General features: G+C 40.0%; 1 protein-coding gene across 1 annotated transcript in view; it reads left to right on the forward strand.

The window, feature by feature from the left end:
• The window catches only part of itgb6 (integrin, beta 6), a 22,552-nt gene that overhangs the window by 2,638 nt on the left and 1,636 nt on the right, over nt 1–18,278 (forward strand). Inside the window, exons 2-15 of the mRNA XM_014003007.1 lie at nt 1,979–2,048; nt 2,298–2,377; nt 3,639–3,837; nt 3,923–4,169; nt 6,166–6,334; nt 6,410–6,571; nt 6,687–6,782; nt 7,840–7,929; nt 10,394–10,528; nt 11,649–12,066; nt 12,156–12,378; nt 13,706–13,800; nt 17,074–17,190; nt 17,270–17,436. Coding sequence (XP_013858461.1) covers nt 1,994–2,048; nt 2,298–2,377; nt 3,639–3,837; nt 3,923–4,169; nt 6,166–6,334; nt 6,410–6,571; nt 6,687–6,782; nt 7,840–7,929; nt 10,394–10,528; nt 11,649–12,066; nt 12,156–12,378; nt 13,706–13,800; nt 17,074–17,190; nt 17,270–17,436 — 2,253 coding nt within the window. The 5' untranslated portion in view covers nt 1,979–1,993. The remainder of the gene's footprint in view (nt 1–1,978; nt 2,049–2,297; nt 2,378–3,638; nt 3,838–3,922; nt 4,170–6,165; nt 6,335–6,409; nt 6,572–6,686; nt 6,783–7,839; nt 7,930–10,393; nt 10,529–11,648; nt 12,067–12,155; nt 12,379–13,705; nt 13,801–17,073; nt 17,191–17,269; nt 17,437–18,278) is intronic.

Here is an 18,278-nt window from a genome sequence, read left to right on the forward strand (position 1 = left end):
ACACACACACACACACACACACACACACACACACACACACACACACACACACACACACACACACTTCAGATCATGACAGGCCTATGCGGACGTCAAACAGAAACATTCTTGAGACAAAACAACGATGAGTCATCAGTTAAACGTTAACTTTTCTGCTCCTAACGTCTGGTTTCAAGTCAGATTGCTAAGGGGGCGGAGCTTCAGCAGAGGAAMAGGAAATAAACGGTTTTATTACAATCCGAGTCCCGAAAGTCCACCCTCTTCATAAGGTTCATTCATGTGGTTACCTAATGACTGATTCAAGTTTTTAATGACTGCAGGTAAACAGACATAACAAATCAAGCAATGAACTAAAAAGATCACGAGAAAAACAGTTTGAGTTTTATCAAAAAAAGAAGAAAGATTAGTAGAACTGTGCCGATCACAACATATTTTATAACAAGATGAAACATTTAAATGTCAAAGAAACATTACAAAATTTACATTTTGTTACTAATTAATGTTTCAGACGTTATGTGAAACACATTTTGCACATTTYGTGTGTGAACGGTTTTCACATGTTCACCTGGATTCCGCATGGGATGACATGTAAAATACATTTTGCACATGTGAAAAATCTCTTGTATCTGTTTAAACCTGTTAAAACATGTGAAATGTGTTTTTTGCACATTACCATGTGGTTTAATATTTTCATGTGATCACATGTAATCATGGTTTTCACAGATTCACATGTGAAACATGTTGCCATGTGAAAAATGACATGATTTTACCCGTTAACACATGTTAAAAGAACACATTTTTGCACATTTTCTGAGCATTTGTAATATTTGAACATGTTTATGACATGTGCAAAACACATGTTCCCATGTAAATTTAGAATATTGTCATGTGATSACATGTAGTCACATCTACATATTAGTCACATGTGAAATTCATGATAAATCAACGTCACTCATATGAAACGTTCTCATGTGGAAAACCATTTTACCTGGTAAAATAACCTGAGACGTCTTTTGCACATTTCCCATTTGGTCACATGTAGCCACAGTTTTCAAAGTCAAATGTGAAACACATGCTAAAGCAAAATGTGATATATGTGGAGCACATTTTGTGCATGTTCTCATGTGGAAGATCACTATTCTACCTAGTAAAATAACATGTGACATGTGTTTTGCATGTTTCCTATGTGGATTATCAACATGTTCATGTGATCACAAATTTCCACATACTAGAGTCACATGTGAAAAACCATGGCAAAAGAGATACGTGTTTTCCACATTTGCCATGTGATTTTTGATCATTTCGAACATGTTAAACATGTAAAACACTTGTGGAAAATCACACAATTTTACCTGTAAAAACATATTAAATACACATGTGAAATGTGTGTTTTGCACATTTACCTATGTTGAAAATCACTTTATTTTACTTGTGAAGACATGTTTAGTAAAATAAAATAAAATCCGTGGTTTTGGACTATTTTTAACATGTTTACATGCCATGTGAAACAAATGTTTTGCACGCTCTCATGTTAATAATCACATGTGAATAAGTGTTAAATAACATCTGAAACACATGTTTCCTTTACAGAATAACTGCATGAACATGTGGTGGAAAACCATGTGAACACATAAACGTGTTAAGGTTTTAAAATCCCATGTGAAAAGGTCTTTCACATGTTAATTTAAGGTTTTCACATGTGAAACTGTATCGACAACAGGAAGAGTTAGTAAAAAAAAGGTAAGTTGAGCATAAATGTGTCACTTCTTCTCGGCCCCGCCTCTCTCTCACCTGGACTGAAGTAACAGGCAGGTAGACGCTCTTCCTCCTCCTCCTCCTCCTCCTCCTCCTCCCTTCAGGTGCGGCGGCTCTCCTGCTCTCCTTTCAGTTGCTGAAGGCATGGCGCTGGATTTGTTTCACTCCTGGAAATAACCCATGAGACGACCTGAAACATTTCTTCTTCTGTTTCTCCTGACAGGAAGCTCACGGACTCATGTGGCCTCTACTGCTGGGCCTGGTTCTCCAGTACTGGATCAGCTCTGGGGAGGGTAAGACTCAGCTCAGCAGGTTTGGAAACCTTAAAGGGCAGCAGAGGTTTGTCAAGTGCAAACAAAGACAGTGAGAGTCAGATTATTCAGACAATAACTCTGGAAACGTTAAATAACTTCRTCAAACTCCTGGATGGGCTTTATTCTAACCGTTAAAACATTTATTTATTTAAACAATAATAAATACTGACTGAACAGCTTCAGACGTCAGTGATTAAACCCTGTAATGTTTTGTGTTCATGTCTTCAGGTCTGTGTTCAGAGAGGAGTGCAGGAAGCTGTGATGAGTGTCTGCAGCTCAGCCCTCACTGTGCCTGGTGCTCACAGGAGGTAAAAACACCCATTAATAAATGTTATTATGAGACGCACCGATCAATAACCTGGAGCATTTTATTCAGCTGATACTGGCCACGTTTAAAAAAAACATCTGTTTGTATCTGACCATCAGAAAATAAAGATGCAGCTGCAAAATCTGCTTTTGATCCAAGTAAATACAGGATCTGTCGTTGATAAGGAGTCAGATTTTATTAGAGGCGGGAAATCAGGTTCACTTCAGCCTGAGTCACAAACAGGAGGTCACATCATGGTTGTAATAATCTGATTAAAACCTCACGTTCCTGAGCTCCACTAACTGAGCTCTACCTGGTATTTCCTGCATAGAAACAGTGTTTTAACATGTCCTCATAAAAACACTGAAAGTACTACGAGTACGACTGACTACATGTGAAATAAATAGCACAGAAACATTATTATTAAAAGTAAAAAATGTTTTACTCACAGTTGAGTTGCGGTGAGTCTTGAATTCACTTTCCCACAGGGAAATCCCACTAGAGGTGCGTTCCGGTTTAAATCTACAACTTGTAAGAGGGAAATTCCCACTTCCCAGTACAACTGGGCTGCAGAGCCACCTAGTGGTGGGAGGCCGTACTTTTGTGGGTAAAATAATCAAYGTGCATTATGGGAGTTGTAGTTTATGGTCAACACTGGCTTGAAAGCACCTTATTATAGAATAGAATAGAATAGAATACTTTATTGTCTGTTTCATGTGGTGACAGAAACAACAGGGTACTTCCATTAAAAAAACAATCACTCAAAATGCACATAAAAGAACATTAAAACACATAAAATCAACTGTTAAAATTAGACACTGATACATCTTTGAAGCTCTCGCAGGCCACATTAAATGCTACGGCGTGCCACGTTAGGCCTGCGGGCCTTGAGTTTGACACATGCGCTAAAGTGACCGAGTTCACTTGAACACTGCAGATAAAACAGAATATTTTGCCTTTCGTTGCTAATTTAAATTAAAATCTAATTCGAATGAAGAATAAATAGTATAAAGTAAGTTTCTTCAGTCTTGACAGTTATTGTTCTGTTGAACAAAAATACAAACTGACTTCAGTTTAAAACAAAAACAACTCAGTGTATCGGCCGTCGGCTGCAGTGATTTCTAAAGATGTGTGTGACATCAGTCAACCTTTAATCTTTTGTTTTATAGTTTAGTAAACAGCTGATGTCATCACATGACTCGTTATAAAACCGTCTCAGTCTCTGACCTGTAAACAATCTGTGACTGTCTCTGTCCTCTCAGAACTTCACCGGCTGGTTCTCGGTCTCAGAACGATGCGACTCTCTGGAGCTGCTGCTAGAAAAAGGCTGCGCCAAAGACCACCTGCAGTTCCCCGTTTCCAGGAGCCGGGTCCTCCTAGACCAGCCTCTGGGGAAGAAGAGCAACGATGCAAACAGCACTCAGATCTCCCCGCAGAAGCTGTCCCTCCACCTGCGGCCAGGTGTGCAGGTTATTTACCTAACGAGCTGCTGCTGGATGGGGTCCAATCAGAAACAGGCTGATTTCTGTTGGTTTTTGTGTCACAGGAAGTGAGGTGACCTTTCAGGTTCAAGTTCAGCACACAGAAGACTATCCTGTGGACGTTTATTACCTGATGGACCTGTCAGCCTCCATGATTGACGACCTCAACATGATCAAAGACTTGGGTTCTTCTCTGGCCAAGGAAATGTCCAAACTCACCAGTAAATTCAGAATGGGCTTCGGCTCCTTTGTGGAGAAACCGGTCCTACCGTTCATCCGGATCACAGAGGAGGACCTGGCMAACCCGTGCAGGTGAAACCCCAACTGACCCCACCTAAACCCCCTAAACCCCCTTTAAACCCCCTTAACCTTCACCCACCCCAACCATCCTGCTTCTTTTATATTTGTTTGTAATTCAGATGTTTAAAACATCATGACTCCTTCTCTGCTCTTTATTAAGAACAGAAAGCCTGACAAACTGGTTTAAAGCATTAGTTAGGTTCATGGGTAGTTTGGTCATTAGCTGGTTGAATCATTAGTTAGTCGAGTCATTAGTTGTTTGGTCATTAGTTGTTTGGTCATTAGTTAGTCAGGTCATTAGTTAGTTGAGTCATTAGTTGGTTTGGTCATTAGTTGGTCGAGTCATTAGTTAGTTGAGTCATTANTCGAGTCATTAGTTAGTTGAGTCATTAGTTGGTTTGGTCATTAGTTGGTCGAGTCATTAGTTAGTTGAGTCATTAGTTGGTTTGGTCATTAGTTGAGTCCTTACTTAGTTGAGTCATTAGTTAGTTGAGTCATTAGTTAGTTGAGTCATTAGATAGTTGAGTCATTAGTTGGTTTGGTCATTAGTTGAGCCATTAGTTAGTCAAGCCATTAGTTGGTTTGGTCATTAGTTGAGTCATTAGTTAGTTGAGTCATTAGTTAGTCGAGCCATTAGTTAGTTGAGTCATTAGTTAGTTGAGTAATTGGTTTGTTTGGTCATTAGTTGAGCCATTAGTTAGTCAAGTCATTAGTTGATTTGGTCATTAGTTGAGTCATTAGTTAGTTGAGTCATTAGTTAGTTGAGTCATTAGTTAGTCGAGCCATTAGTTAGTTGAGTCATTAGATAGTTGAGTCATGAGTTGGTTTGGTCATTAGTTGAGCCATTAGTTAGTCAAGTCATTAGTTGGTTTGGTCATTAGTTGAGCCATTAGTTAGTTGAATCAATAGTTAGTTGAGCCATTAGTTAGTTGAATCATTAGTTAGTTGAGCCATTAGTTAGTTGAGCCATTAGTTAGTCGAGTCATTAGTTAGTTGAGTCATTGGTTGGTTTGGTCATTAGTTGAGCCATTAGTTAGTTGAGTCATTAGTTAGTCGAGTCATTAGTTAGTTGAGTCATTGGTTGGTTTGGTCATTAGTTGAGCCATTAGTTAGTTGAGTCATTAGTTGGTTTGGTCATTAGTTGATTGAGTCATTAGTTAGTTGAGTCATTAGTTAAGTCATTAGTTAGTGTAGTCATTAGTTAGTGTAGTCATTACTTAGTTAAGTCATTGGGTAATTAGATCATTAGTTAGTCATTAGTTAGCTATGCCATTAGTTAGTTTTGATCATTAGTTAGATTTGCCATTAGTTAGTCTAATGATGTACTGTAGTCATTAGTTAGTTGAGTCATTAGTTAAGTCATTAGTGTAGTGATTAGTTAGGTCATTAGTTAGTTTAGTTAGTGGATAGTTAGGTCATTAGTTAGTTAGATCATTAATTAGGCCATTATTTAGGTCATTAAGTAGTTAAGTCATCAGTTAGTTATATAATCAGCTAGTCAGTAATGTTTCATCAGTTAATTAAGTCATTATTTAGGCCATTTGCTAGTCAAGTCATTAGTTAATTTGGTCATTAGTTAGATTAGTCATAGGTTAGTTTTGTCRTTGGGTAGTGAGGACATTAGTTAAGTCATCAGTGTTACCTTGAAAAGAGAGATAATCTAGTAAACATATCTGAGTTATCTACTGGTTAAATTAAACAACCCTCTTGCCTTTTTAATGGGTATAAAAGTTTTGGGGATGCCATCATACACAGCAGAAAGAGTTTCAGGGGAGCGCCCAATAAGAGTTCAGAGAAAAAACCATAAAAATAAAAAGAACAAAGTTTTGTCTCTCTGGTTTGTTAGTAAAATATTTTTAAACAACAGGAACAGGACAACAAAAAATTGAGAGRGTTTGACTTTTTAACAACCTTTAAACAGTCCGTGTCTAAAAGGAGCTATGATTGCAGTGTTTTCAGATTTTTTTTTGCTCATTTCTGTTTTTATTTACATATTTCTGTCCCACAGTGACAGCCTAGGAATGTCCTGCCTGCCGACGTTCGGCTACAAACACGGCTTGTCTCTGACCAGCAGAACCGACAAGTTCAACGAGATCATCTCTAAGCAGCGCGTGTCCGCCAACGTCGACGTACCCGAGTGTGGCTTTGATGCCATCCTACAAGCAGCCGTCTGCGGGGTAAGGTTCGAATATCTTACCTGGTATTACCTTGTCATTAAGTGATGACTCAGCACGGTGATGTCTCTGCTGTAGGAGAAGATTGGCTGGAGGAATGACTCCATGCGACTGCTGGTGTTTGTCAGTGACGCTGATTCACACTTTGGGATGGACAGTAAGATGGCCGGAATCGTGATCCCAAACGATGGGAAGTGTCACCTGGATGTAAATAACGAATACTCCAAGTCCACAGTACAGGTAAACAGACAGGGCAGTGCTTTGTTTTCATGTGTTTCATTGTAATAAAAGCTTTCTGTTTTCTTTGGTCGTCTGGGATAAACACACCTGCAGTTTTTTTTGCAACTTTTTTTAGGAGTACCCAACTCTCGGCCAGTTGATTGATAAGGTGGTGGAAAACAACATCCTGCTGATATTTGCTGTGACTGACGAGCAGATAAACAATTATAAGGTAACAGTGCTTTTTTATTAAGTCATTTTTCCAACAGAGTATTTCCAAAGTAGATAAATTCAAGTGTTTACAGCAGGCCTTTTTTGTATTTATTCAACATCCCTGATATCGAGCATCATTTTTGACAATTAGTTTGCAAGTAAACAGCACTAGTTACACATTTAGTCATACTTGTTTGATATTTTAATGCATTAGTCCAACAAACCAAGTAGTAGGAGCCATTTCGCCACACTAGTACCCCAATAATCTCAACAAGTCAGTATTTAGTTATTTGGTAGATTACTGGACCAAACTAGTCAATAACTGTGCTGTACAAGTTAATTAGTTAACACAAATTCTACTAACTAGCAGAGTGACAGCTGTTGGTGTTAGTTTCTGCTAATTTTTGAAGACATGTAACAGATTGAGTGACAGTCGTCCAGTCGTCATCAGCTAGTGTTTTAAAAAGATGACAAAATTTTGGGGTTATTAGTGTTTAGTATGACTTTAGCTCSTACTATTTAGGGAAAAATCAACTTGTTGGTAAAAAAAAAAAGTGTTACTAATAACAGTGTTGTCAAACCAGTGTACTAAGGGAGTACTGGGGYACATGGATAAAACTGTGGAACAGAGGTACTTATGGAACATGGGGAGTACCAGAGACTATAGGGAGTACTGGAGAACAAAGGTACTGCATACCATGGGGAGTACTAGGGACCATGGGGAGTACTAGGGACCATGGGGAGTACTAGGGACCATGGGGAGTACTAGGGACCATGGGGAGTACTGGGGAACATGGAGAGCACCAGGGTCCAGGGACCATGGGGACTGTAAGATGTTGAAGAAGTGTGACCAAATGTATAACTAGTGTAGCTTATTTGCAAACTAATGGACACAAATGAAGCTTGATAATAATTAAATACACAAACAACTTGCCGTAGAACTACATTCCCATTCAGCCTGTTAGAACTGGCCCATTTTGCTTCCAGTTGCCTTTTTTACATTTCTGTGTGTGTTTGGGAATGTGATCAGGGCTAACCCACATCATGACTCTTATCTGTTTTGTTTTTCCTCCTAGAACTACGCAAATCTCATCCCAGGAGCCACGGTCGGAGCTGTGGCCGAAGATTCAAGGAACATCCTGGAGCTGATTGTAACGGCGTATAAAGTAAATAAACAGTCCTGGTGACCTGGGAGATCAGAAGTAAAGTTGTAAAACACCTGCCGGTGTCAGCCTTGATCGTTCCTTCTGATTCACTTTAGTTTTCTTTCCTGACATTTTTACCTCTGCCATCCTGCACCAACATGTTGGACTGCAAGTTTCTGCTTGTCTCATCTGTTTGATGTCCTCTCCTCTGATTCAGACTTTCTTTTCCACTTCTTCCCTCTGTCTTTATCCCTCGCATGCTGTTGTTTTATAAATCCCCCTGGGCAGCGGTGACTGGTGTTGGCGTGCTGTCCTTTAATTATTTTACAGGTTACGACGTTTATATTCACACAAACCTTCATCMCTTTGATTGAATATTTTAAACGGTAAACGGATAATCTGTATGGTATGGTTACCTGGATTATTTTATTTTATTTTAGTGCAATGGTGTATGATAAAATCTCTAAACCTTACGTTTTTTTTACTCAAATTAAAGTCTAAAACATGCGCGCGCACACACACACACACACACGTAGAAATAGGCAAAATAAAACCACACTTACAATATTTGCAGAAATAAAGTTAAAGATTAAAATAATGTAATGCTTAGAATTAAATACCATAAATGCGGCAAATAAAAAAATCTTGATCAAGATAAGAACAAGAAAAYGTTGCAGAAATTTACCAAACAATCTCTAGGTCCAGATTAGAAAGGAGTCTGTATCTGGACCAAAAGTAATGTAAATGATAAAATAAATAAATAACAATAAACRTTCTAATGAATTACCAACCAATCTACAACTCTTAAAGCATCTTTGGTAACTGTAAAACGGTCAATTAATTACAATAATTAAAATATGATCCACATACATTCTGTTGAAATTTACCCACTGATCTGGGTCCAGATAAGAATAAAATATTTAAACAAGTCTAGATCTGGATCATGGACACCATTTAAGAACTTTTAACATAAGTCACCGTAAACACGAGAAAAATTCATCAGTAAAAAACATGCAGTAAAAATTTGCCAACTGATCTATGACGGTAGGTTGGATACGGATTTGTATCTGAAGCCCAGTTCACCATTTATAGACAAACATAAAATATAATATAGACAACATAATGTGCCGTTGAACTTTAAATACGGGTCCAGAAAATATGTTTTGGTCAGATTGTAGATTGCAGTCTACCATTTAAGGCCTACTGGAAAACACAGTTCATGTAAAGGCACAAAAACGTAGATAAAACAACTAAATCTTCTGTTGAACATTTCCTACTGATCAGGGTCAAAATAAAAATTCACAACTCACCAACTGACCTATGTACCACTACCTACAGGGGTTTGACAATGAAACTGAAACACCTATCTTTAGTGTGGGAGGTTTCATGGCTAAATTGGACCAGTCTAGTGGCCAATCTTCATTAACTGCACATTGCACCAGTAAGAGCAGAGTGTGAAGGGTCAATTARCAGGGTAAAAGCACAGTTTAGTTCAAAATATTGCAATGCACACAACATTATGGGTGACATACCAGAGTTCAAAAGAGGACAAATTGTTGGTGCACGTCTTGCTGGTGCATCTGTGACCAAGACAGCAAGTCTTTGTGATGTATCAAGAGCCACAGTRTCCAGGGTAATGTCAGCATACCACCAAGAAGGACCAACCACATCCAACAGGATTAACTGTGGGCGCAAGAGGAAGCTGTCTGAAAGGGATGTCATAGTCTAAAACAAGATGTTTCAGTTTCATTGTCTAACCCCTGTACTTACGACGAACGTAAGTCTAGATATGGATCCAGATCTGAAGCACAGTAAAGAAGGAAAACACAATGTGCCGTTGCAATTTAGCAACTAATATGGGTCCAGAAGATACATTTTGGTCAGACTGTGGATCATTGTCTATCATTTAAGGTCCACTCCTGTATTGGTTAGAAACTCCAGTTGGCTATATTACAGTAAAAGAAAGTATTAATTTAGCAACCAATCTGGATCCAGGTAAGACTTTGTTTAGGTCTAGATCTGCCCTAACAGGTAGATATTTGAGCCACTTTCAATACTCTGCAGCAGTTTTAATGAACAGTGGAGTCCTTTCAAACAGTTCCAGAGACTTAATCCATGTTCAGTTGGGTGTATCCCATCAATGTCTTCTTCAAGACAGAGTTCAGTTCCTAACCTCCAGACAATCTGTCAGAGTTCATTCGTCATTCAATTCATTCTTTACTTAAGTTTAGTTGTCATTCAGTCTCCAGGTGCTTTGTACGGTGAAACGCACCTGGGAAAATGACTCATCAAAAAGACAAAATTAGAAAGGATGGGAGGTTTAGCAGCTGGAACATCACAGGTCATAGCAGGGTTATCATAAAGAGTGCGCTTTCAGGCCAGGAAATTCCTCTTCATGGCAACAAAAGTCGTTTAGTTTGTTTGTCTGTTTGCTATTTTCTTCATGTGAGGGACTGAAATTTAAATTACATGCACTGTTTTCCAGGAGCTGCGCTCAGAGATTGAACTYGAAGCTCTCGGAGACACAGAGGAGCTGCAGATGTCCTTCACAACCATTTGTCCAAATGGGACGGTCTTTCCCGATCTGAAACGCTGCTCCAACATCAAACCAGGAGAGACGGTCTGTTACATGTTTATCTTCGCACTTTTATTCTACAGGAAAATTACAATTTTATTATGACATGATAAGCAGGCTCTAGGTCATTCTGAGAGGAGAGGTAGGTTCTGGGCTAATGTCTTCAGATCAACCATGAGTCAGCCATTACCACCGCTCCTGCTTCATTGAATTTATTGTCACAGTGGGACATTTCCATGTTTAGTCCATCAACATAGGCTTCTCAATGCCTTTTTACAAACATGCTGGACAGTAACCTGATACTTACAGATGGGAAGTATTGGGAAATATAGGTGCTGGGGACCATAGGGATCTGGGGATCAAAGGGAGCACCAGGGAACATGGAGAGTACTGGGGACCATAGGGAGTACTAGGGAACAAAAGAACTGAGGATCGTGGGGAGTTCTGGGGAACATGGGAAGTACTGGGGACCATGGGGAGTACTGGGGACCATGGGGAATACTGGGGAACAAAGGTCCTGGGGAACAAGGGGAGAACCAGGGAATATAAATTCTGGGGAACATGGGGAGTACCGGAGACCATAAGGATCTGGGGAACATGTGGAGTAGGATCAAAGGTCCTGGGGAATATGGGGAGTACCAGAGACCATAAGGATCTGGGGAATATGGGGAGTACCAGAGACCATAGGGATCTGGGGAATATGGGGAGTAGGAACAAAGGTCCTGGGGAACATGGGGAGTACTGGGGAACATAGGTACTTATGGAACATGGAGAGTACCAGGGACCATAGGGAGTACCAGGGAACAAAGGTACTGAGGATCATGGGGAGTTCTGGGGAACATGGAAAGTACTGGGGACTATGGGGAGTACTGGGGAACATGGGGAGTACCAGGGACCATAGGAACCTGGGGAACATGAGGAGTACTACCTGGGAACATGGGACCCCCATAGGAAACAATGCCATGCTACCTTGGACATTACCCAAATTAGCAGTTTGTGTCAAATTTTGTAGAACCAGGACATTCTGAAGAGAAAAGAACTGCTGGAACAAGAAGTATATTTATGTTAGACTTTAGTTTGTAAAATATTGCTTAGGCAACCCTGAGTCATCTTGAATTAAAGATTACCGGTGTAGTTTTATAAGCACCTCTCCTTTGTTTGGCAGGTATTGTTCAATGTGTCCGTGGAGCTCCCAGCATGCCTGTCAGGAGTCCGCCACTTCTTCCTGAAGCCAGTGGGCCTTCAGGACAGCTTGGAGGTGGAAATGAAGTCTCTTTGCTCCTGCGACTGCCAGCAGCCTCCCACGACCGACAGCAGCCAGTGCACCGAGGGTCAGGGGGTTTTCCACTGCGGCAYGTGTGCGTGTCACCCAGGCTTTCTCGGAGCTCAGTGTGAATGCAATGAGGAGAGTGTTTTGTTGAGYAACTGCCTCGCCACCAATGACTCTGAGATATGTAACGGTCAGGGGGACTGTTACTGTGGGAAGTGTGTGTGTCACACATCCAGCTTTGGTCGCATCTATGGTCCTTACTGTGAGTGCGACAATTACTCTTGTGTTCGTTTCCGCGGAGAGCTTTGCGGAGGTGAGTTATCTCATCTGAATGCYGCCACTTGTTTATTTGGACAGATTTATGGTGGGGCATGCTTCTTGAAAAGATTCTCTGCTTTGTAGGTCACGGAGTGTGTGACTGCGGGGAGTGTCGTTGTGAAAGCGGCTGGATCGGGGAATACTGCAACTGCAGCAGCAGCACAGAGGCGTGCTTATCGGAGGACGGCGGCGTCTGCAGCGGCAGGGGAAAATGCAAGTGTGGTCAATGCGTGTGCTCTTCTCCTGGAGCATCTGGGGACAAATGTGAAAGGTGCCCCACATGTGGAGAGTCATGTAGTTTTGCAAAGTGAGTATACCATAATACCAACTCTTCCTCAGATAACTTAGGGTTTTATTCAAAGTAAAGCTGTATTTTATTGTCCAAGTGTCATCACTACTCATTCCAACAACTCTTCTCGGGTGTACATGGTCTCTGGTTTTCAATATAACTCGAGTTCTTTGAGGTGGGCAGGATTGTCATAGCATCAAGGCTGCAAGAACGTCTGTAATGCTATTTATCCAAGGTAAATACAACACATCAATGGGCACTTGAGCGAAATAAAATCATAAAATGCTTAACATTCTTTGCCATGTTTTGTCAAAAATGCCATGTCAAGGCCACCTTCCCTTTCCCCAGTAAGAGCTTGTAAATTAAATCCATTTGGTCTAGCTCAACCTGAATCCTGTCGTCAGCCAACAAGCACACAAATGTCTGCGCCTGCTCATAGAACCACTGTATTGGTTTAATTTGAGTATTTTTATTTTTGTGAAAGATATGCTCTCTTGAKTGACGTCACTTTTTGGTCAATCAATGGTCTGCGGTCTGTTAACATCAAATCTTCAGCTCAACTCGGCTCGCTTTAAAAATCTCGACTGAATTGGTCCTAAGATCAGCCAATGGAATGACTCAATCATTAAACTGAAAACCAAACCCACTGTGGTCCAAAAACAACTTCATTTGKGTTTAAATTTGGACTGTGGGCCAACATTTGACTATTCTTTTTAAATTTACCAAGCAATTTGAATGTAAATATAAATTAATTGCACTAAATGCCAGATAATGTGCAGAGATAAAACATTTACATTATGCTGAAATTCACCAACCAGTCTGGGTACAAATAAGGCTTCGTTTAGGTCTAGATCTGGACCCTGGTCCTTCATTTCAGGATCCCTACAGTTGATTTCCACTCGTGCCATATGATCCATCTCTTCTTTTGATACAAAAGTGTGTAATGTCGGGGATTTTGTTGGCTTTCCTGCTACAACTGATACTTCCTCACCTGAAAGATACCGTATAAGATGTTTTCTTGTGTGGCATGATCCATCTGTTGTCGGGTTCAGAGATATCAGGTTCTGCTCTCCTTGTTCACATGTGTCTACACCTTCCTTGGAACATCAAAAAACCACTAATGTCCCCAACACAGCACGAAGAGATTTCCTTTCTCCTTTGCAAAGCAGCTGTCAGGGCTGGTGCCATTTGATACCGCTGGTCTAGGGAGCCTGGTGACGGAGACCGAGGCCAGGTCTTGGGAAAATGTTGATAATTGATGAACTCTTTGATTCCTCTGACTGCCTTGTGTCCGTAATGGGAGCTGAAGCTCTAACCTGTTGTTCGTTGTGTGTTTTAACACTAGGTCCTGCGTGGAGTGCCACCTTCAAGACAAATACGATCCTGAGTTGTGCAATCAGAAGTGCAGCGCTGCTAAAATCTCCAACAACCACACAGAAGGTAAAGAACTCAACATGTTTTGGTTCTGAGACACATAAACTGCTCCTGAAAAATATAACTTAATATGTTCTGTTATGGCTGCAGAGCTATTTTAAACATAAGCTAAACAGTAGCTGAAAGATAAACCAGCAGTAGCTAAAAGTTGGAAACAAAGCAAGTTTGCTGAAGATTTCTAAGAGTAGAGGTTTTTCAGTGGTTTGAAGAAATATCAAAGCATTTCATTGATATAAATACATTTTCTAAATAAAATTAAGTTATTCAAAAAGTCTAAAAGTTATAAATATCAAAACTTGTAGCCAGAATGCTTTTGAATGAGCTAAATCAACTGAAAGTAGTTGTTGGTCTAAAAAACGTTATTTGTTGTTGTTTTTCCTGCCTGGTAACGGAAGAAATAAAAATAAATAGAACCAATTTAATGCTGAGTCAGCATTCTCACGATAAATCTCATCAATTTGAAAAACGTTATGTATTTCTTACTAAAGCAACTTTTACTAAAGGAGTTCATGCTGAAGCTAAAGTGTTGAAAATATGTGAGTATCTGTCATTTGGGTCAGGGCTTGTTCATTCAGCAACAAACATTCAAACAGGTTTGTTGAAGCATTAACGGCTGTTTGGCAGCAAAACATCAAAACTTCAACAAAAGACCTTCTGTTAATAAAAATAATCTGACAAGGAAACATTTCCCAAACAGTCTCAGCTTGCAACTGTCGGCACAACAAAATTATGCAACAGTGGCAACAAAATGAACGTTTTCTAACCGAGCAAACAGCGTCTCTGTCAAGTTCGTACAAGTTTTCTTACTGGTGTTTTTCCAGATCGGTAGATTAGAAAAAAAAATCACTTAAGGACTTGTCATGTACTGTGACACATGCCCCAAGGTATGAAAGATTAGTTAAAAAAAGGTTTATTTTAGAATTTAATTTTTTTTAAATATATTTATTTTTGCATCTTGGCCCTGATCCTAATTCATATTGAAGAGTGACATAATAAATTTTATTATAGAGGTCTTAAAATGGGTCTTTTTTGGACCACCAGTAATCATTTATGATTTAATAAATAAATAAATAAATAAATAAATAATACAAGTTTGATAAACTGTTTTCCAGGTTCTGATCCAAAATATTTATCTTTTAGATCCAGTGTAGTTGGTAAATTTCAATACCATGTTTTTTTTTCTTTTAATTTGTTTTAGTTTTACCTGTTTCGTTTTTCTCATTTATGGTAATTCACTATACAGGTCTTTATATCTGACTGTACAGGTCTTTATTTTTAACTTTATGGTTCTTTGTGCCCGACCGTACGAGTCTTTATATCAAACTATAAGAGTTTTTTTAACCGACTTTACAGGTCTTCATATCTAATCATACAAGTTTTTATATCGAACCGCACAGGTCTTTATTCCCCACTGTACAGGTCTTTATATGTGACCGTACAGGTCTTTATATGTGACCGTACAGGTCTTTGCATCTGACCATACGGGTCTTTAAAAGGAGAGCAGAAAGCCGGATACAGAGCCCAAAATTGATGTTTTTAATCCAGCTCAGTTTTTTTATGCATTTGTTTTTTGTTTTTAAACCAGAACATTTTCTCATATTCTCACAGAAGTTCTGTTATTTAATAGAAACCTTTTTAATTTCCATTTTAAATGGTGTCACATTTGTAAGGAATATGCGTCTGTGGGACGAGCAGTAAAGCTGAGTATGTGGGTTGCACACACAAAAAATTAGCCAGATCTTCTCTGCCAAACAGCTTATTTTGTTGACACTTATTTTGAGCTTCTGGTGCTGCCAATCAGGTGCCTCTTATACGATTCACTGCAAAAAGGCATTGTTATGCTACAGAAACAATCTACCAAACACAAATTTACTTACTTTTAGTGCTAAATTTATGTTTTAGTCTTTTCTTGCAATCTTTTTGAAGTAGGTTTTTCTGAATTTGATTGAAAACCAAAGGTTTGTTGATTTTTATTAAGTGTTAAAAGAGAAAAAGATCCCCCCAATCTCAAAGCATTACAAAGTTCTCGTCAGTGTGCATTGCCAATGCAGTGCACACTATTGTGATTCGTTTCCCATCCAAGTCATCTCCACTTTGCCATGCTTCTTCTCCTGCATACTTTGTCCTAAGGCTGCCATTGTAATTTATATCTGTAAAGCCCCTGTGCCAAATGATGGCTATGCCTTTTGGTGCCTGTAAAACTTATAGTTTTTGAAATGTTAATGTTTAATAATTTATAATGGGAGTCAATGGAGCCTTGTATTGGTCCATTGCTGCCCCCTGCTGCATCTACTCAGTACTGAACCATAGTTTAATAATATTTAATCTCAATAGTTCAGTGGTTACAATACTAATATGATTGTATTTTGATGTACTATAATATTGTTCTAATATTGCTCTATTGCTGTAATATATTGCAGTTTAGTGTCAACAATTGCATTGGCAATATGGCCTCTTTCTGCACACATACAAACCAAACCCTGGCAGTGCCCTCTGCCACAGCTCCAATGGTCTCATTGTTAACTCTATGGGCTTTCATGTGGGAGTTCAGGGTTCAAAACCCAGCTACAGCAACTTTAACAAAAAATCTCTACAAACTTCATATTGTCACACAATTATCCTCATTACAAACACCGGCTGACTTGACAAGCACAAGTTGATAGAAAACACATTTGAACTTGGTCACATTTTATTCTGCAAGTCCACTGCTGCAGGCATTGCCATGCTGCATGGCAATGCACACTTGTTTTTACATTGTAAAAACCCATGTCTAGTTTGCTCTTGTTTTCTGTCTGATTCGTTATCTTTGCAGACACGATAAGTTTCATCTTGGATCACTGCTTTGTAGGAATGTCAACCTCCATGGACTCATGTGTCTCTCTGAATTCTGCGCCTCCTCTTTAACACAAACCCAATCATATCGTTTTGGGTCCAACGGGACAATAGGGAACATATTATTTACCGTGTACAGGCAGAGCTATTGTAGCACCTGTGAATAGCCGAAGGACCCGGTCTTCCTTCAAAGAAGAGGTGATTTTAAAACCTCTGTCCRAGCACAAGCAGAGAGGCGTATCATCTCATGGCGGCGGGGTTCAGGCTTTGTGTAATCCACACACGAGCACACAGCAGATTGTAATCTTTGATATGGAGGTCACACTGACAGCACAACAGAGGACACAATATCCCTTTACATCTCAGTGCAACCAGCTGAAAAAGAGAGGATGATATGAATGTAAAGGATACGCTGCTCCTTTACTAACAGTTCACCTTCCTTTACAGAAAGCGACAAAAGCAGCTCGGTGGCGTGCACGTTGATGATGGAAAACGAGTGCTGGATGTCATTTAACGTGTTTGAAAGTGAGACAGGGACCACTGCGTATAATCTCCGGGAGTACGGTAAGGGTTAAAACTAAACAATGGATAAATATCAGAGGATTCCTGCTCTGGTTTCATTTCAATCTTTGTCCCTTATCAGGGTGCCCAGAGACCCCAAATATCCTAATGATTATTCTGGGGGTCTCCTTTTCTATTGTGTGTATCGGCCTGATTCTGCTGGTCGTGTGGAAAGTGCTGGTGTCGGTCCACGACCAGAAAGAGGTGGCCCGGTTTGAGGCGGAGCGGGCAAAGGCGAAATGGCAGACGGTAAGACTTCGGTCATGGTGAAGGGACAGGCCACCCAAAACAAAAACACACAACAGGCTCCAAAAACTGGATGGAAAACATCAGCAACGACAGAGAAGCAACTGCTGCTGCCCATCAAYCTGGGAGTTTAGAGTCCGTCGTTCTACAGAGAGAGAGAGACTATTCACCCTGAAGGTCAGACAGTGCAATGAGCTCCACCTCAGACACTACAGGCCTCAGTCAGCAAATTAAAGGTCAAAGATCATGATCTCTTCTCTCTAAAAACATGGCTGCACAACTTGGTTTCATCTGAAGGAACCACAAGACCCAAACCAAAGGATGCTTTACCCAGAATACACTGCAGCTGTCAGCACAGTGGTGGAGGGCTGATGGTTCGATGAGTGGACCATGAAGTCCTCTGTAGACCAAAGGGTTCTAGATGCGAGTCCATCAGCCTGACAGATGAAGTTTAGACCAAACTGGGTCCAACAGAACCCTGATCCAGAACACAGCAACTGGTCTACAACAGAACGAATCAAAAGTAGAAGAATCAAGGTTCCACAATGTACAGTCTGAGTCCAGAACCAGAACCTGACTGAAACCCTGGGGTGGGACCTTCAGAGAGCTGAGCAGGGACCTCAACAAACTAGCAAGAATTTAGTGATATGATAGATATCATGACACAGGAATCACAATATGATATTTTGTGATTTGATATATCGCAAGCAAGGTGACATATCGCCATTTGTTTCTCCAAAAATTCTAATTCTATAAAACTCAGTATAAAGAGCACACCATGCTTTACATATAATCTGATCCATCCATCCATTTTCTTCCKCCTATCCGGGGTCGGGTCGCGGGGG

The sequence above is a fragment of the Austrofundulus limnaeus genome, unplaced genomic scaffold (genome assembly GCF_001266775.1).
Source record: "Austrofundulus limnaeus strain Quisiro unplaced genomic scaffold, Austrofundulus_limnaeus-1.0 Scaffold16, whole genome shotgun sequence".
Classification (NCBI taxonomy): Eukaryota; Metazoa; Chordata; class Actinopteri; order Cyprinodontiformes; family Rivulidae; genus Austrofundulus; species Austrofundulus limnaeus.